The sequence below is a fragment of the Ranitomeya imitator genome, chromosome 5, assembly GCF_032444005.1.
Source record: "Ranitomeya imitator isolate aRanImi1 chromosome 5, aRanImi1.pri, whole genome shotgun sequence".
NCBI classification, from domain to species: Eukaryota; Metazoa; Chordata; class Amphibia; order Anura; family Dendrobatidae; genus Ranitomeya; species Ranitomeya imitator.
Window position 1 is genome coordinate 297646379 of NC_091286.1, and position 21287 is coordinate 297667665.

The window sequence follows — 21287 nt, forward strand, 5'->3', positions numbered from 1 at the left end:
CTGAGGGAAAAACAAAACAGTAACTTTAATGCCAGTGATATCTGCACAATTATCTTAGGTTCTGATCACATTTGTGCAGTGGCTTCTGGTCTGATGGCCCGTTGAGGTTCCATTGACAATTCCAGTGTTTTGATGGTGAGAACAGAGCATTTGCGCTATTGTGAACAGTAAAACATCTGGAATCGATTTTCCCAGTTTTATTTGAGCACAGTCTTACACATATACTTTTTAAACATTTAGACTCACCTTTTAGCATTTTTGATGCGCATGTTGTCTGTATATTTTTGGTGCTAAAGTTGTCTTTAATTGCAATAGGAATTCCATCTAAAACCCCAAGGGGCTGACCTGCAAGGTAAGGGGAAAGAAAAAAAAAACACCAGATTGAGAGTCCCAAACAAAAGTACATTAAACCAGTACAGTACACTCCAGGAAACCGGTTGTCATAAATTTGATAATATTACCGCATTAATGGGCCGTATATGTACGGTGCTGCGGGGAAGTGCATTCCCGCAAATCGCAGTACATGTATGGCGCTATTTCCTGTCACCAATCTGCATTGCGCGGTGACAGAGTTAAGATGGCTGCTGTATCTGACACAGGGCATCCCTGCATGGAGTCCCAGGGGCTGTACCGCCCTACCGAGTTGGCGATCACTGAGATTGGCTGATCAATTTTGACCAGTAAATCATAGTGATATGACAATAAAGTTGGAAAAAAAAAATCAATGTGACACACTGTGTAAGACACCACAATCACAGCAGTCAAAATGGATGGCTTGATCGAGAAGTCACCTCGGCTGATTAAGCCTTTTTTGGCATGGACTGGCTAAACAATAGCTATTAAACAATTGGTGCCAAAACGGTGGATTTAAAATAGCAATCACAGCTCCGCACACCATGTTTTCCTCAGAGCCTAACTTTGATCGTTTTTATAAAATTATAGTTGAACACTTCAGCAGAAAATTCGCTGAGGAATACAATACCCAAAGGGACATCTGTAGAGATGAGGTTCTGGTTAATTTCAAAAGGGAGGCTAAAATTCCCACAATACTTGCACAGTGAGAGGGCCAGTTATGGAATTAAACTATACAAGCTGTGTGAGACTACATCAGGGTGCACCCGCAGATTTAGGGTCCACGAAGTTAAGGACACCCAGATTGACCCCCCCCCCCCCCCCAAATGGCCACCTGTCCTAAGGGTGAGTGGTAAAATTGCGCGGAAAATTCTGCACCCACTGTTGGATAGCGGTTATCACCTCTATGTAGATAACTTTTACACCAGCATCTCACTCTTCAAGACCCTCTCAATCAGAGCTACAGTTGCATGTGGCATCATACAAAGAAATCAGACACGCCTCCCTATGCTGCTAATTGGGCAACTGCTGGTCAAGCATAAGGACAAGAGGGATGTCCTTATCTTGACCACCATATGCCTCGACAACAGCTCCCTTGTCACTGTCCGTGGAGCCACAACACAAGTCACAAAGTCAAATTGTATCCTGGATTATAAGAAATTCAAGGGCGCTGTAGATCTCTCAAATCAGGTCTCAAATATGGCTAAACCATACAGTGCCATGCGAAAAGCTAAAGTGTGGTACAAAAAATTGGCCGTGCACATTGTACAGATGGCATTGTACAATGCTTTTTTGCCGTTTCGATCTGCAGGCAAAACGGGACCTTCCATCAGTTTCAGGAGGTACAGTTGTGGCCAAAAGTATTGACACCCCTGCAATTCTGTCAGATAATACTCAGTTTCTTCCTGAAAATGATTGCAATCACAAATTCTTTGGTATTATTATCTTAATTTAATTTGTCTTAAATGAAAAAACACAAAAAGAATTGTCCTAAAGCCAAATTGGATATAATTCCACACCAAACATAAAAAAGGGGGTGGACAAAAGTATTGGCACTGTTCAAAAAATCATGTGATGCTTCTCTAATTTGTGTAATTAACAGCACCTGTAACTTACCTGTGGCACCTAACAGGTGTTGGCAATAACTAAATCACACTTGCAACATGGATTAAAGTTGACTCAACCTCTGTCCTGTGTCCTTGTGTGTACCACATTGAGCATGGAGAAAAGAAAGAAGACCAAAGAACTGTCTGAGGACTTGAGAAACAAAATTGTGAGGAAGCATGAGCAATCTCAAGGCTACAAGTCCATCTCCAAAGACCTGAATGTTCCTGTGTCTACCGTGCGCAGTGTCATCAACACGTTTAAAGCCCATGGCACTGTGGCTAACCTCCCTAGATGTGGACGGAAAAGAAAAATTGACAAGAGATTTCAACGCAAGATTTTGCGGATGTTGGATAATGAACCTCGATTAACATCCAAACAAGTTCAAGCTGCCCTGCAGTCCGAGGGTACAACAGTGTCAACCCGTACTATCCGTCGGCGTCTGAATGAAAAGGGACTGTATGGTAGGAGACCCAGGAAGACCCCACTTCTTACCCCGAGACATAAAAAAGCCAGGCTGGAGTTTGCCAAAACTTACCTGAAAAAGCCTAAAACGTTTTGGAAGAATGTTCTCTGGTCAGATGAGACAAAAGTAGAGCTTTTTGGGCAAAGGCATCAACATAGAGTTTGCAGGAGAAAAAAAGAGGCATTCAAAGAATAGAACACGGTTCCTACAGTCAAACATGGTGGAGGTACCCTGATGTTTTGTGGTTGCTTTGCTGCCTCTGGCACTGGACTGCTTGACCGTGTGCATGGCATTATGAAGTCTGAAGACTACCAACAAATTTTGCAGCATAATGTAGGGCCCAGTGTGAGAAAGCTGGGTCTCCCTCAGAGGTCATGGGTCTTCCAGCAGGACAATGACCCAAAACACACTTCAAAAAGCACTAGAAAATGGTTTGAGAGAAAGCACTGGAGACTTCTAAGGTGGCCAGCAATGAGTCCAGACCTGAATCCCATAGAACACCTGTGGAGAGATCTAAAAATGGCAGTTTGGAGAAGGCACCCTTCAAATATCAGGGACCTGGAGCAGTTTGCCAAAGAAGAATGGTCTAAAATTCCAGCAGAGCATTGTAAGAAACTCATTGATGGTTACCGGAAGCGGTTGGTCGCACTTATTTTGGCTAAAGGTTGTGCAACCAAGTATTAGGCTGAGGGTGCCAATACTTTTGTCTGGCCCATTTTTGGAGTTTTGCGTGAAATGATCAATGTTTTGCTTTTTGCTTCATTCTCTTTTGTGTTTTTTCATTTAAGACAAATTAAATGAAGATAATAATACCAAAGAATTTGTGATTGCAATCATTTTCAGAAAGAAACTGAGTATTATCTGACAGAATTGAAGTGGTGTCAATACTTTTGGCCACAACTGTAGTCATCAAGGCTCTAATATTTGGCAGTCAGAAAGGTGAGGGTCCCAGAACTTCTGAAAATGATGATGCCCGCATTGTACCAGGTCAACATTTTCTCGGTGAGGTTCCCCAAACAGTGAAGAACACTAAAAAGGTTACGAGCATGCTCCAAGAGGGGAATACGAAAGGACACAATTTACCATTGAGAAACCGGCCCTGAGAAAACTGGCTATTGCATTAACCTCTTCCCGACCAATGCAGTACATGTACATCATGGTGATCGCCGCACACAGGGGGCTGTGTGGCGGCGATCGCAGCCGGGTGTCAGCTGATTTTAACAGCTGACAAAAGGCTCTCAGTGCCAGATGTAGTGCCAGTACAACTCCCGGCACTTTAACCCCCTCAATGCTGTGATCAGTGCAATCACAGCACTTAGAGAGCAAGCATAGGGAAGAAATCCCCTCTGACCTTGGATCGGAGTCCCCACGACTTCATCGTGGGGTCCCGATAGTTGCCAAGGTGACCGGAGGTCATCATGACAACATCCGGGTCACCAGGCACTAGCATTGCAATATCTAACTATCTTTTGTCTGCAGCACTGACAAGTTATAAGGTATCACAATGCTGCTGTATTGCTATACCTTATAACTGCGATCAAACTGCCGAAAGTAAAAACTGTTAAAAAGTAAAATATTTGAAACATTTTTTCATTGTTATTTTGTAATAATGATAAAATATATTGTATCCATAAATAAAAATTATGAAAACAAAAGTACACATAATTGGAATAAAACGCGATCAAAAAGACAAATGTAAATAGAAATGGTATCACGGAAATCGTTATCTTGTCCTGCAAAAATCAAGCCGCCATTCAGTTCCATCAGCTGAAAAATAAAAGCTATAGCTCTCAGAACAAAGCGATGCAAAAATAATTTTTTCTATAAAAAAAAGTTATTATTGTGTAAAAGCATTAAAACATAAACTTTATAGGGTATTGATTTAATCATACTGACCTGATGAATAAAGCCGCCTTATCAATTTTACCACATGTGGAACAGCATTAAAAAAAGCCCAAAAAGCAATTCCTGAATTGCTGTTTTTTGTTCATTCTGCATCCCAAAAATCGGAATAAAAAGCCATCAAAAAATGTCATGAGCCTGAACATGGTACCAATCAAAAAAATCAACTTGTCGGGGGCGTGGCCTGGATCTCAAGCAGGGAGGACGCAGCTCGCTGTGGCTCCCACTTCCAGTCCACAAAAGACCACCTTTATAATCCCTATAGACGGGATAAAGGAATCATAGCAGAGTCCCTATACTGCCAGGGCCATACCGAGACAACTGTGGGGCGAAAGGAGGAACCGGGCTGCCATACAAGAGCAGAGAGAACTCGGGAGGTTTTGGCGCCATTAGCTGGCCGGCGCCATCTTGCTGCGTGACCCCTTGGATATACCTAGCCGGGGCAGCCAGCTTTCTCAGCGCCGGAACCGGAAGAGGAGCCACAAAAGGTGCCCATAAGAGGACCGGACTTACCGGCAACATCGGAGCTCTGCGCAGACCCGGGATTACTCCGTGTGTAGCGAGGAGAGAGGACCGCCGAGAGGCACGCAGGCGCGTGGACCCGCTCACTAGAAGAGGAGACTGCTGGCCTTCGCGGTTCAGCCCTGAGGGGACCATCGAGAGTCAGAGGTCTCCCCGGGTCACCGAGCGGTAGGGGATGCGACCGCACCAGAGGACAGCGCTGGGGAGCGGGACGCCCGCCCAGCGATCCTTCCCCTGTCTGGGTTGCAGGAGTCTGGCCGCAGCGTCGGAGCTGCCTGACTCACAGCGGAGGACCCTGCTTCAGCGCGCCGCCATAGTGAGGACTAGGGATCGGCAGTGACCGCCTCGGTGCCCTCCCCGTACCTCCGCTGCAGCCGGCGACAGCTGTAGAAGTGACCGCACATCTGAACGCTGCGGAGCCGGTGTTCATCCTGCGCACGGCCCCACCAGCTGGAAGGACCCCAGGGCAGAGGAGCGCTGATCAGCGCCTACGGTGTCTAGGTGAGGGGACCCTGCTGCCGTCTCGTTGCGGATCTCTGGAGGTGGACGGTGCACAGAGGAGGTCGGGCTCACGCTACAGGTATCGGGACGTGAGGCAGGGAGGGAGACCGTGGCACAGCACAGTAGGCCTAAGTGTGTGTAGGAGTGCCGGAGGCACGGGGGGTGGACGCTGACCACGGTGGTGACCATCCTGCTGTCTCGCTATCAGCCATCAGTTCTGGGCGCAGTCTGTTCTCTGGTCGCCCCTGCTGCCTGTCTCTACCGTCCCCTCACGATCCCATTATTTCACTGAACTGGAGTAGAGGGCACGGTGTGGGGTAAGCTCAGGACTTGGGTGGCTTCCCCCCCACACTATTGGCACCAAACACAGGGCCTCCATAAGGGAATAGCCTCCTAACCACAATTAAGACTGTCTTTATTGACCCGTTCAAAGGCCATAACACCTCAGGCCTAACCCCCATTGAACCCAGGATTCCTATAGGGAAAAGGAACCTGCTGCTGAGGGGTCTGCCTGTCTAATGTAGACACACATGCCCTCCAAATCCCCCCCGCAACCACCTATTAGCAATTAAAGTCTCGCAGGTGTGTATGGGCAAGACCAAAAAGCGTTCTGGACCGCCTCCAGATTCTGACCCTCTCCCTGGCAACATGGATCATTTTCTTAATACAAATGGCCAACACAGGAACACAAGATCCAAATCCTCCACCAAGACCTCAGGTGATAGCTCTAGCACACATGACCCACCAGCCCACCAGGGCTCCCCCGACAGAACGACCAATGAAGGGGAAGACAACAACGAACTCCCAGATGATGTGTCTGTTACCGAGCTTAGCAAATTCATCAGATCTCTCCCTACTAAATCAGACTTGGAGGCTTTCGCCTGCCGTATTGAAAACTCCTACAAAAAAGAGCTACACGCTCTCAAATCAGAATTCACAACTCGAGTGGAAGAGGTAGAAAAGTCTCAGGACATTATTCTACAAGAACTACAAACCCACAGGGAGGTTATAACTAGCCACGCTCAAAGACTGGAGGAGTTTGCGACAGGAATGGAGGACTTAGAAAACCGCAACAGATGTAACAATATTAGAATTCGCGGCCTCCCTGAATTCGTAAATCCCCCTGACTTGGACTCTACTGTACAGAAAATATTCCTTGACCTCCTCGACGGCGAGGAAGGCGGCTCAATCGAGTTCGACCGTATACACAGGTCCCTGGGCCCCAAACCGACATCAGAATTGAGACCAAGGGACGTCATCTGTAGAGTTCATTACTATAGAACCAAGGAGACCATCATGCTAGCTGCCAGGCGGAGGGGCACCATCGACTACTGTGGAACTCAAATTCTACTATTGTCCGATCTATCTAGGCGCACGTTACAGCTCAGGAGAGCATTACGCCCCTTATTGTCTCTCCTCAAGGACAGAGACATTACTTATACATGGGGATTTCCATTCCAGCTGATTGCCTTTAAAGGCGGGAAGACGGCCATCTTCTGCAATCTGGGCGACCTGGCCAACCTGCTAGGAACCTTTGAACTGCCAATGACTGACCTCCCGGACTGGCTGCGCTCGCCCCAACCTCCAGACATTCTTCCAAGATGGCTGAAAGCACAGCATTCTAAGCAGTGCAAGAAGACTGGTTCCCCCTCGGACCCATCTTGAGAGGAGCCTCCGCCAAATGCTGTCTTCTCCTGTGATGTTCTCTTTTATACTTTTATAGTTTGTTATAAGTTCCACTGATTCATGCACCGATTTGGTTTTGAACTGTGCGTGCCTTGTCGTGCATAACTTCTTAATAGCTCATAGCCCTAACTATTAGACTCTGGGATAGCGTTAGTGAAATGTTGGTTTATCTATTAATCTTCTCCCCCCCTCACCCCCATCAAACCTCAATTAAGACCTTAGGGGCTATCTTTGCTGATGGAGAGCCACCGTCGGGCTCGTGGTTCTTCTATGAACAAATCAAAAGCTATCTCACAGTGTTATCTAGGCGGGCTGACATCTTTAGACAGCTAACTTCTTTTGAGTCCGTGTGCCTGGGTGGGGGCCCCTTGTCCCACACAATATCATTGCTACATAAAATGTTCCAGGGCTATCAGCCAACCTCACTCGGCCCTCCCACATTCTTCTTAAAATGGGACAATGAATTAAGTACACAACTGACTCCGGAGGAACGCCTCAAGAGTCTGCTATTTACCTTCAGATCTTCACTTTGCTCAGATTACCAAGAAAGAAGCTATAAACTCCTGGCCAGATGATACAGATGTCCGTCTAGTATTCACCTTATGTTCCCCACCACCCCCGACGCTTGCTGGAGGTGCTGGAACGACAGAGGTAGCTACCCCCACATCTGGTGGTCCTGCCCGCCTATTCACGACTTCTGGGTGGACATCTTTGCACTTTATAACAAATTATCTCTCCATAGAGTCCAGCCCACCATGGAATTGGCCCTGTTGTCTGTATGTGACCTCTCCATCGCCAAATTCAAGAAAGGTCTATTACGACATTTTCTAACAGCCGCACGTAACGTGATCCCTAGCTTCTGGAAGCAGTCAATATCCCCCTCACGTGCTGACTTTGTGGTCGAACTAAATCACATTTACAGGATGGAGCAATTGGTTGGCCAGGATACTAGAACTGTAGATAAAGTGTTGAACACTTGGTCTCCCTGGATTGCTTTTAGAGAATCTGAGGAACTAAACACTTGGCTACATTGATTGATCCTACTGGCCCCCTTGCGGCCCATAATCATAACTCCTCTAGACAGTAATCATTGCATTAACAGCCAGACCTTAGCATAAAAGAATAATAGTCTCAATTTTTATCCCACACCCCCTCCTCCTCACCTCTCCCCCTCCTTTCTTTCTCTCTCTCCTTCTCTCCCTTCTCTTCTTCTCTCTCCACTTCTTTTTCCTACTTTCTTTTCGCTTGGCCTGGCCTCTTATAGATTCGGTAGCTGACATTGAATGCTCGGACGAGCCTAGGCACTCTTGCTTTCATCCGGCGGCTTGGCCCCTCCCGGAGCTGGTCCTTGGCTGAATAGCGGGAGCTTCTGATGCATACATTATAAGCAATCTTTTCAAACTATTAGACCTCCGATTGAGTCAGAGGTAATTTGTTCACAAAGTTACAACTTTATTGATTTGTTGATCATTGTTTAAGTGTTGAAACTATTAGTATTCAGTTGTCCATTTTTGTATCACTTTCACAACCCTGCATGTGCCTTTAATTGTATTTAAACATCTGATTACAACTATGTTATTTACATGCAATTCAATAAACTTATTTTACGAAAAAAAAAAAGTCCTGCAAAAAACAAGCTCTCACATGACTGTCAGAAGAAATGTGGTAAAATTATAGCTCTCGAAATACACAAAAAAATAATTTTTAAAAACAAAAACGCATCTTTTAGTGTGTAACAGCAACCAAACATAAAAACCCGATATTAATCTGGTATCCCTGTTATTGCACCGACCCAAAGAATAAAGTCATCTAAACACTTATACCGCACAAGGAACAGTATGAAAAAGAAATAAAACCTATTCTTCACCTGCTGTTGATTTTTTCATTCTGCCTCCCAAGGATCGCAGTAAGGCTCATCTCACATTTATCCTGTCCTCTGTGCTGAGCTCTTACACCGGGTTTTCCATGTACATCTCTGAAATACGGGATGCAGATGGAACCTCCGGCAGAAGATTCCCTATAATGAGGAAGATGGAGGCACTGTGGACACCGTCTGACCTGTGATCCGGCGGTGTCCGTCTTTTCAAGCGTGCATAAAAATGCTGCTGGCCACAGCTTTCTGCACCTGTGGAAAAAAAAAAAGGACAACGCAGAACAGAGGAGGCCAAATGGAGTCCAGAGTAATAGTGAGAGTCTCCCTCGGGTTTTTAATCTGAATTACGTCACTCGAAGATTGAAAGGTAAAACCCTCATTTAAGAGCTCAGCGTAGAGCGCCGAATGTGATCCAAATTGTTATGGAAAATGTTCACAATAAAAGCTTCAACTCAATCCACAAAAAGTAAGTCCCCATTCAGGTCTTTCATCTGCTAATGGAAATATAGGGGGTTTTGTTGTTACTAGTAGCACAAAGGCTATGGAAACGTGAAACGGCTGCTCGTCCCCAAAAGAAATTCAGCAAAACCTTCACTTCCAAATCTAAATGACCCCCTCCAGTCTGAGCCCCAGAGTGTGCCTAATCCATATTTTGCACCCACAAGTTTGGAATTTATGTAGCTATGAGAGCCCACCTAATTTACAGGTACATGAGCTGGGCACTACAACAGCAGTTTGTAATTTTTACTCAGGAACATCCACTGGTGTTTATTTCTGGAAAACTCCCATGGAGTCAAAATCGTCACTAAACATGTAGATAAATTCCCCAAGGCGTATCATTTCCAAAATGGGGTCACTTGCGGGGGGATTCTGCTTTTCTAGGACTTAGGGGCTCTGTATATGGAGTCCAAAAAGTATTCTAGGAAAATGTGCGCTCCAGGATGCCTCCTGTATAACAGTACTACGAGACTAGGGAGGGATGGAATGTCATTTGCCAATAGTCCCTCCCGAGTCTCACCGTATGGCTAAGCAGTAATGGTCGTGTCCCTTGTAGGCGTTTTCCACTGCTTAGGCACATTAGGGGCTCTCAAAAAGAGACATGACAGCGCCAGACCATTCCATTAAAGTCTGCATTCCAAAACGTCACTCCTTCCATTCTGAGCCTAAACTGTAATTTACCCCCACATAATCCACTAATTACTCCAGCACATTTTGCATTCAAAAAGTCAAATGGTGTTTCTTCTCTTCCAAGCCCTGCTGTGCGCCCACACAGTAGTTTTCCCCCACATTTTGGGTATTGGCATACTCAGGAGACATTGCAAAACAAATTGTATGGTGCAACTACTCCAGTTTCCCTTGTGAAAATGCAAACTTTGGGGGTAAAATACATTTTTGTGGGGAAAATGCGTTTCTTTTGTTTTCACGGCTCAACGTTATAAACTTCTGTGAAGCACCTGGGGATTCAAGATGCTTCGCACACATCTAGATAAGTTCCCTGAGGGGTCTAGTTTCCAAAATGGTGTCAATTGTGGGCTGTTTCCACTGTTTAGGCATATCAAGACCTCTCCAAAGGAGACATGGCATCCGCTAATTAAGCCAGCAAATTTCACATTCAAAAGTCAAATGGCGCTCCTTCCCTTCCATGTCTCCAAACAGTGGTTTTCCCCCACATGAGGTATCGATAAGCTCAGGAGAAAGTGTACAACAAATATTGGGGTCAATTTCTCCGTGTAAACTTGCAAAAATTAAACATTTTGGGTCTAAAGTAAAATTTTTGTTACAAAAAGTAAAAATGTTCATTTTTTCTTCAACATTTCAAAAATTCCTGTGAAGGACCTGTAGGGTTATTAAACTACTTGAATGTGGTTTTGAGCACCTTGAGGGGTGCAGTTTTTAGAATAGTGTCACTTTTGGGTATTTTCTGTCATATAGGCCCCTCAAAGTCACTTGAAATGTGTTGTGATCCCTAAAAAAACGGTTTTGTACATTTTGTTGGAAAAATTAGAAATTGCTGGTCAACTTTTAACCCTTAAAAAAGGGTTAAAAATATATTTCAAAAATTGTGCTGATATAAAGTTGACATGTGGGAAATGTTATTTATTAACTATTTTCTGTGCTATAATGCTCTAATTTAAGGAAATACAAATTAAAAGTTTGAAAATTGCTAAATTTTACCCAAATTTACACTTTTTTCCACAAATAATTGCAAGTCATATCGAACAAATTTTACCACTATCATGAAGGATAATATGTCGCAAAAAACAATCTTAGAATTAGTGGGATCCATTGAAGCGTTCCAGAGTTATATCCACATAAACTGACACGGGTCAGAGTTGAAAAAATTTGGCCCGGTCATGAAGGTGAAAACAGGCTCGGGGATGAAGGGGTTAAGGATTGCTTCAAAGAGTACCACACATCCATAAATTAATACAATTTAGTTTTAACCTATTGACATAACACACTTTTATAATCGGATGTAGTTCGCACAACTTACATATACTATCACGTTATAACTTCATACACCAGTAAAACCAAAAGCATTATTATCATTACAACAACTGTGCCTCTAGATAAATTTCTTGAGGGGTGTATTTTCCAAACTGGTGTCACTTGTGGGGGGTTTCCCTTGTTTAGGCACATCAGGGCCTCCCCAAAAAGCGACATGGCATCCACTCTCGATTCAAACCAATTTTGCGTTCTAAAAGTCAAACGGTACTGCTTCCCTTCCGAGCTCTGTCGTGCACCCAAACAGTAGTTTTCACCCACATATTAGGCTAGGTTCACATTGCGTTAGGCTAGGTTCACATTGCGTTAATGGGTTAACGCTAACGGACTGCGTTGCACGGCGAAATTGTCGCAATTAACGCCATGCAACGGGTCCGTTAGCGCACCCATTGACAGCAAATGTGATTTTTCTCTGTAGCGCATCACTAGCGCATGCCATTTTCGGCATGCGCTAGCGATGTGCCGTTATTTTGTGATGGACCTCGGACGCTGCAAGCAGCGTCCGAGGTGCGTCCGAGGTCCGTTCCTCGCTAGCACAGATCGGGGATCTGCGCTAGCGGGAACGACAAACGCGACCCCTCTAAAGACATTGCGTTAGCGCAATCCGCTAGCGCTATGTGCTAAACGGATTGCCCTAACGCAATGTGAACCTAGCCTTAGGTATCGGCGAACTCAGGAGAAATTGCACAACAAATTTGGGGGTCCACTTTCTTCTGCTACCCTTGTGAAAATAAAAAAGGGGCCTAAAGTAACATTTTTGTGAAATAAAGGAAAATGTTCATTTTTTCTTTCTACAATGCTTTAATTCCTGTAAAACACCTAAAGGATAAAAAAAAATAAAAATCTTGAGAGTGGTTTGAGCACTTTCAGGGGTGCAGGTTTTAGAATGGTGGAACTCTGGGGCATTTTCTTTCATAAAGGCCCCTCAAATCACTTCAAATGTGATGTGGTGCCTGAAAAAAAAAAAAAAAAGTTTGGTAAATTTTGCTCGAAAAATAATAAATTGCTGATCAACTTTTAACCCTTCTAACTTCCTAACAAAAAAATAAAATTATGCTTCAAAAAAATGATAGAGATGTAAAGTAGACATGTGGTAAATGGTATTTATTAACTATTTTGTGTGACAATTTTTATGCCCTTGAATCAGAGTTAAGTTTGAAAATGGTGAAATTTTCACATTTTTCACCAAATTTATGTTGACAAATAAACACAAGTCACATTAAACAATATTGTGAAGTACAATATGTCACAAAAAAACAGTCTGGTATCTGCACACGTAGGAAAAGAGGTGCAGAATTTTCTGCACAAAATCCGCATCTCCTGGCAGAATCTGCAGCCGTGGATTTGCAACGGTTTTTACGCGGATTTTGTCGGTTTTTATGCGGAATTGATGCAGATTTTGTGCGGATTTTCAGCGGTTTTGGGCCACTGTGGAATTTTAACATGGAGGGGTGCAGATCTGCTGCAGATCTGCACAAAAGAAGTGACATGCACTTCATTGAAATCCGCAGCAATTCCGCACTGATTTTTCTGCACCGTCTGCACAGCTTTTTTTCTTTTAAATAGACTAACATTGTACTGTACATCACAGTGCGGATCTGCAGCGTTTCTGCGCTGTAAAATCCGCTGCGGATCCGCAGCAAATCCGCATCGTGTGCACATAGCCTTAGAATCAGTGGGATCCGTTGAAGCGTTCCAGAGTTATTACCACATAAAGTGACACGGGTCAAATTTGAAAAAAATTGGCAGAGTCAGGAAGTTGAAAACAGGCTCTGAGGCAAAAGGAAACCTGTCACCTTTTTTATGTCTAAATGAAGACTAGCACCTCAATCAGCGCCTGTGCTGCATTCCATAAAGGGGAATATAACCCCGACTCCCAATGTATACTCCCTAAAAACGTTTTGAAACTCTCCCGTGTTCTATGTAAATCCTGACTATAGGACAAGACCAGTAGTCCAACACCCACCTCGCCCGCCGAGGTGTTCACGCCACTGAATAAACAACTGCATCTGGAACGTTAAGTGCTGTCTCTTCTATAATTGGACAAATGATTGAGTAGTTCACACATTTTCTATAGCTTTTATTTTCTTTACATTTTAGAATGATTAATTCGTTTTCGCTATTAAACCCTACCTTGTTTAAAACGCCTGTCTGCTTCTGCTGCCTGTTTTAGGGCAACCTCTTCAGTTACAGTAATGTAAGAATTGAGAAATGTTGTTTCCTTAATAAATGATAGACACTTCTGGCATAACTCTGTAGGATTCAGCTGTCCAAGTCTAAAGGCGGCAGCTGCCTGTGTAATACAAGGTAAAACATCAGAGATTATTTAGTTTTATGTACATAAAGCAGGAACAGAAAAGTTTCTAATATGCAAGTCTCCATGTGGTCAGTGAGTAGAAACATACAAAACCTGCACAAACTTAAGGTACCGTCACACAGTGGCATTTTGATCGCTACGACGGCACGATCCGTGACGCTCCAGCATCGTAACAATATCGCTCCAGCTTCGTAGACTGCTGTCACACTTTGCAATGTACGACGCTGGAGCGATAATTTCATGACGTATGTGCGATGTAGAAGCCGTTGGTTACTATGCGCACATCGTATACAATATCGTGCACACCTTTGTTACACCATGCGATCATGCCGCCACAGCGGGACACTAGACGACGAAAGAAAGTTTCAAACGATCTGCTACGACGTACGATTCTCAGCGGGGTCCCTGATCGCAGGAGCGTGTCAGACACAGCGAGATCGCTGGAACGTCACGGATATATCGCTGGAACGTCACAAATCGTGCCGTCGTAGCGATCAAAATGCCACTGTGTGACGGTACCCTTACATTGATTTAATTGTACAACCCTTAAAGGCCTTTCTGACCTTTCCGGTGCCTGCGCACTGCAGTACTTTGCTCTGCCCTCAACAGGGCAGACAAAGTACGCCTGCGTCGGAGCCGTGGCTGAAGATCAGAAGAGGACGTCTTGGAATGAAGATGGGAGGTGCCGGAGCGGACCAGAGACACCCATCTGACCGGACCAGCAGCGGGCCCGCCCCTGGGTGAGTATAATCTAACCTCTTTTTCTCCTCTTTCAGGTAACATCGGGGGCTTATCTACAGCATTACAGAATGCTGTAGATAAGCCCCTGATGCCGGTGGGCTTACCTCACCCGCGATTTTCGGAGTGACAGGTTCCCTTTAATAAAAGACTTGGGAGAGGGAAAAAAACCCTCTATAAATGGTATGCGTATACAGTTGTGCTCAAAAGTTTACATACCCCAGCAGAATTTTTGCTTGCTTGGCCATTTTTCAGAGAATATGAATGATAACACCAAAACTTTTTCTCCACTCATGGTTAGTGGTTGGGTGAAGCCATTTATTGTCAAACTACTGCGTTTTCTCTTTTTAAATCATAATGACAATCCAAAACATCCAAATGACCATGATCAAAAGTTTACATACGCCATTTCTTAATACCGTGTATTTCCCCCTCTAACATCAATCACAGCTTGAAGTCTTTTGTGGTAGTACTGGATGAGGTTCTTTATTTTCTCACATGGTAAATCTGCCCACTCTTCTTGGCAAAAAGCCTCCAGTTCCGGTAAATTACTGGGCTGTCTAGCATGAACTGCACGCTTGAGATCTCCCCAGAGTTGCTCAATGATATTGAGGTCCGGAGACTAAAGGTACCTTCACACATAACGATATTGTTAACGATATCGTTGCTATTTGTGACGTAGCAACGATATCGTTAATGAAATCGTTATGTGTGACAGCGACCAACGATCAGGCCCCTGCTGGGAGATTGTTGGTCGCTGAATAAAGTCCAGAACTTTATTTCGTCGCTGGACTCCCTGGAGACATCGCTGGATCGGCGTGTGTGACACCGATCCAGCGATGTCTTCACTTGTAACCAGGGTAAACATCGGGTAACTAAGCGCAGGGCCGCGCTTAGTAACCCGATGTTTACCCTGGTTACTATGCTAAAAGTAAAAAAAAACAAACAGTACATACTTACCTACAGCCGTCTGTCCTCCAGCGCTGTGCTCTGCTCTCCTCCTGTACTGGCCGTGAGCCGGAAAGCAGAGCGGTGACGTCACCGCTCTGCTTTCCGGCTCCCAGACAGTACAGGAGGAGAGCAGAGAAGCAGAGCGCAGTGCTGGAGGACAGACGGCTGTAGGTAAGTATGTACTGTTTTTTTTTTTTTACTTTTAGCATAGTAACCAGGGTAAACATCGGGTTACTAAGCGCGGCCCTGCGCTTAGTTACCCGATGTTTACCCTGGTTACCGGCATCGTTGGTCGCTGGAGAGCGGTCTGTGTGACAGCTCTCCAGCGACCAAACAGCGACGCTGCAGCGATCCGGATCGTTGTCGGTATCGCTGCAGCGTCGCTAAATGTGAAGGGGCCTTAAGATGGCCACTCCAGAACCTTCTCTTTGTTCAGCTGTAGCCAATGACAGGTCAACTTGGTATTGTGTTTTGAATCATTGTCATGTTGGAACATCCAAGTACGTCCCATGTGCAGCTTCCGGGCTGATTGCAAATTTGCCTCCAGTATTTGCTGATAACGTGCTTCAACTTTGACCAAGTTTCTTGTGCCGTTGAAGTTCACACATCCCCAAAACATCAGCGATCCACCTACGTGCTTTACAGGAGGAATGGTGTTCCTTTCATCATAGGCCTTGTTGACCTCTCACCAAATGTAACGTTTATGGTTGTGGCCAAAAAGTTCAATTTTGGTCTCATCATTCCAAATTATCTTTTTCCAGAACTTTTGAGGCTTATCTCTTGCTGTAGGCGAGATACTTTGTGGTATTTGCACAGTAATGGCAATGGAGTACTGGCGACTCGACCTTGCAGCCCATTTTTCTTCAAGTGCCTCCTTATTATGCATCTTGAAACAGCCACACTGCTAATTTTCAGAGAGTCCAGTATTTCAGCTGATGTTATTTGTGGGTTTTGCTTTGCATCCCAAACAATTTTCCTGCCAGTTGTGGACAAAATTTTAGTTGGTCTACCAAATTTGTGTTGATTTTGTTTTTACAGAGCCCTTGGTTTTCCATTTGTTAATGACAGTTTGAACACTACTGACATTATCAATTCCTTGGATATCTTTTTGTATCCCTTTCCTGTTTTATACAGTTCAACTACCTTTTCCCGTAGATCCGCTGACAATTCTTTGGCTTTCCCCATGACTCACACTCCAGAAACGTCAGTGGCTGGATGAAAGATGCAAGAGTCTGTCTGGATCCCAGAAACTCACTCAGCTTTTATGCACACACTGATTACAAGCAAACAGGTCACAAGTGAGGATGTTACCTTTAGTAACCATTCAAACCCATTTGTGTCAACTTCTGTGCACGTTATCAGGCCATAATCACCATGTTATGTAAACTTTTGATCAGGGTCATTTGGATGTTTTTGGTTGTCATTATGATTTAAAAAGAGAAAAAGTAGTTTGACAATAAATGGCTTCATCCAACCACTAACCATGAGCGGAGAAAAAGTTTTGGTGTTATCATTCATATTCTCTGAACAAAGGCCAAGAAAGCAAAAATTCTGCCGGGCTATATAAACTTTTGAGCACAACTGTATGTATCACATACAGGGGCATGTAAAAGTTTGGGCACCCCTTGTCAAAGTTACTGTCATTTTCAACAGTTAAGCAAATTGAAGATGTAATAATCTCTAAATGTCCAAACGCTGAAGATGACACATTTGTTTTGCAGGGGCCGATGCAAAAGTTTAGGCACCCTGCAAAGCTAGTACTAGTAGCACCCCCTTTTGAAAGTATCGCAGCTTGTAAAAGCTTTTTTGTAGCCAGACAAGAGTTTTTCAATTCTTGTTTGAGAAATTTTCATCCATTCTTTCTTGGAAAATTCTTCCAGTTTTGTGAGATTCCTCAGTCGTCTTGCATGCTCTGATATTATGAGGTCTAGTCACAGATATCCAATGATGTTCAGATCAGGGGATTGTGAGGGCCATTGTAATACCTCCAGCTTGCGCTTTATGAGGAAGTCTGTTGTGGATTTTGATGTGTGTTTAGGATCAAAAACCAAAACTTAATACTGTCTAAAGGCCAAAGGAACTCAAAAAATGTACACAACTAGCCAATAATCCTTTTTGATATAATAGATAAAACTACATCTTTAATTAATATACTCAAAACCATGAAACACAACCACAGACATAACACAACAGACAACCGTGCTCTCTAGGTATAACCCTATCAAGAAACCCTTAATAATCACTACCTAGCAGCGGAGGCTGGCACCCTACACACAATCGAGATATCGAGATTGGCGCCCCAGCTCGACGTCGGCTGACCCCAAATCTCCTGTTTCTGGGCAGAAACAGGAGATTTAGGGTCAGCCGACGTCGAGCGGGGGCGCCAATCTCGATTGTGTGTAGGGTGCCAACCTCCGCTGCTAGGTAGTGATTATTAAGGGTTTCTTGATAGGGTTATACCTAGAGAGCACGGTTGTCTGTTGTGTTATGTCTGTGGTTGTGTTTCATGGTTTTGAGTATATTAATTGAAGATGTAGTTTTATCTATTATATCAAAAAGGATTATTGGCTAGTTGTGTACATGTGTTTAGGATCATCATCCATTTGTAGAAGCCATTCACTTTCAATTTCAGGTTTTTTGTTTGTTTGTTTTTTTAACAGATGCTGAAATCTCATTGAATCCATTTTTCCCTCTACTTATGAAATGTTCCCTGTGCTATTGGCTGCAACACAACCCCAAAGCATGATTGATTCACCCCCATGCTTAATGGTTGGCAAGATGTTCTTTCCCTGAAATTATGTGACCTTTTTTCTCCACACATTGCTCATTTTGGCCAGAGTTCTATTTTAATCTCATCGGTCCACAGAACTTGTATCCAAAATGCATCCGGGTTGCTTAGATGTTGTTTTGCATACTTCTGACGCTGAATTTTATGGTGAGGATGCAGGAGAGGTTTTCGTCTGAAGACTTCCATGAAGGCCATATTTGTTCTACTGTTCAGAGACATCTGCACAATGTACCACAACTCCATGGTCTGTTAAATCTTTCTGCAGGTCTTTTGCAGTCAAACGGGGTTTTTGATTCGCCTCTCTAAGAATCCTACGAGCAGCTCTCATTGAAATTTTGCTTGGTCTTCCAGACCTTATGTTGTCTTCCACTGTTCCTGTTAGCTGGTATTTCTCAATTACATTTCTAACGGAGGAATGGGCAACTTGAGAACGCTTTCCTATCTTCTTATAGCCTTTCATAACGATGATAGTAAACAGGCCATAACCCTAACAGACTAAGGTCTGAAACCTTGGTAAACGTTATATGAGCACACAAATCTCCAAGGGTGCCCAAAATTTTGCACTGGACCATTTTCCTTTTTGTAATTTTTAAAATGTTAAAAATTACAATATTTTCTTTTTTTTTACTCCAATACAAAGGAATTGTGTCATCTTTAACTTTATGCCTTTTAGAGATCATTTCATCTTCAACATGTTTAACTGTTCACAATAACAGTAATTTTGACCAGGGGTACCCAAACTTTTACATGCCATCTTAGGCTACTTTCACGCATCAGGTTTTCAGTGTCAGGCTAAATCAGGCGAATGTTGGAAAAACTGGATCCGGCGCAGATTGTGAAAAACTGATGCAACGGATCCGTTTTTTTTACGGATCCGGCTAGCCTATCTAGATTATTAGATTAAAAAAAATTTGGAGCATGCTCAGTTTAAAAAAACAGATCAGGTTGCCGGATCCGCCTTTTTCCGGATCCGGCACCATCCGGCTCCCATAGGCTTCCATTCTAGCAAACAGCCGGAAGTGCCGGATCCGGCGCTTCAGGCTTTTTCGCCGGAGACAAAAAACGTTGCTATGGACGTTTTTTCAAGAAACCGGAAGCGGCAGATATGCCAGATCCAGCGAAAACCAGACGAAACGCAATGTCATCCGATGCAATCCGGCACTAATACAAGTCTATGGAAAAAAAAACCTGATCCGGTGGCAACATTCGCCTGATCCGGTTTTTTGAAAATTAGCCGGATTTAGCCTGACACTGAAAACCTGATGTGTAAAAGTAGCCTTATATAAAAGCAATGCTCACCTTCCAAACAGGCATTCTCAGTGCTGTGTCTCCGGAGAGGGATTGTTTCGGATAGGTCATAAATGCCTGATTGGTGGGGGTGTGACACCCGGTATCCCCAGTTTTTCCCGTGTCTTCTGGAACTGCTCAGCTATGGAGCTGCATAGCTCCGTCGACACACTAGTGATTCAAATCGATAGGGGTTGGATGTGCAGTACCAGGCCGCGGCCATTATTCCGTCAATGGAGCTGAGCAGCTCAGAAGCTGAGAAGTTCCAGCTGCAGCCAACATCAGGAACAATTAATAGGCGGGAGAGCCGGGTGTCACACCTCCACCGATCAGACAGATTCAGATGACCCGTCCTAACATATCTTTATATAAATGTTAACGCCCAGGACAACCCCTTGAAGGTTTTCTTGCATCAACATCCATAGGATACGTCAGTGTTTCTTCTGGTTTGGATTAGTTGGAATGTGAAATCAATGGATGTTGATTGGCTGCAGCATTCATGTGACACCCCAGCTGGATGTTGATGGCAGGAAACTGGCAAAATGCAGCACTGAATATGGAGGAGCTATGACAGTCTGACAGGTGAGAAAATCATAGTAAAAACTGCCCCAGGTTTTAGACTGGGTTCACACAGCTGTATTTTCATAAGTGTGCTGTCCTAATACTGAACGATCCAATAGCTGGTGTGCCTGTACAGACTAGCGATTTTTCACATGGACCAATAATCCATGCAAATCAAAAAATTGCAGCATGTGTAAGACTGGCTTGTTTTATAGGCCAGACTAGTGCATATACCGTAAATGCAGACATCCTCTTGCTATAAGCATATTGACCGGCTTAAGACAATAACAGCATCAATTTGTGGAATTGAGTAATCTGCTTTTAGATACGGTAGTCTGGACCAGGCCTACGGGTGTGCTCCACTTAGGCTTACAAAATATTTAAAGGAGAGCCAATAAATAGATGGCAGTAGGGCACATAAACTTAAGGGGTATTAACACTGCAATATAATTGTGAACAAGTGTTAAAAAAACCCACTCGTTTCAAGGTTACCCATTGTGTAAATAGGCCACTGATCACCCGGCGAATGAGCAAAACGCTCGTTCATCAGGTGAAATGATCTTTATAAGGCATAAACGATCATTGTTCTGGCAACCTAAGCATACAGAGCTATCTACTATAGATCATTTACTATGGTCTGCATTCAAACGACTGCTGATCGTAAAATCGTTAATATTGTATTGATCGGCGGTCGTGTCATGCTGCTGGTTGATCAGTGTAAAGGGACCTTTAGACTAGACAGTCTCCAGAAGAAACTAGATTTATCATCCACCATGAGCCACTGTGACAGATTTCTTGCATTTTGAGAATGTTCAATTTAATGGCTCGATTACACAAGTCGATCATTCAGTGTGCATGCAATATCATGTCCGTTGTTTTCACAGGAAATAACGATAACGATGATTTTTATGTATGCATGAAAATCATTGCAACCAGCGATCAAGTCTTATGAACACTTGTTCACCAAGTATTACCTTATCTTAATGGGCCTTAAGAGGTGTCCCCTACCAAAAAACATTGGGCTGTAAGTGTTGGTAGATATATAGTTAACAAAAAACCTCTGTTTACCCTTCCTGAGTGTTCACTGCTGACACTCCACCACTCTGCTGTTTGTCTGCAGCACGGACAGCACTGCAGCCAGCCAGTGAGCTCAATGGCTCACAACGACAGCACTGCAGCCACTCGGTGAACTCAATGGCTCATGCCGACAGCACTGCAGCCAGACCGTGAGCTC

At 44.0% G+C, this 21287-nt stretch overlaps 1 protein-coding gene across 2 annotated transcripts in view; it reads right to left on the bottom strand.

Annotated features, from left to right (window-relative positions):
- QRSL1 (glutaminyl-tRNA amidotransferase subunit QRSL1) overlaps window positions 1-21287 on the bottom strand; it is a 121988-nt gene that overhangs the window by 99226 nt on the left and 1475 nt on the right. The window contains exons 2-3 of one of the 2 annotated variants that reach the window (XM_069726280.1): window positions 13545-13704; window positions 247-345 (exon numbers count right to left, since the gene is read on the bottom strand). In XM_069726280.1, coding sequence (XP_069582381.1) covers window positions 247-345; window positions 13545-13704 — 259 coding nt within the window. Of the gene's footprint in view, window positions 1-246; window positions 346-8900; window positions 8991-13544; window positions 13705-21287 lie in introns of those variants that run through there. The other variant, XM_069726282.1, reaches the window with a different exon arrangement.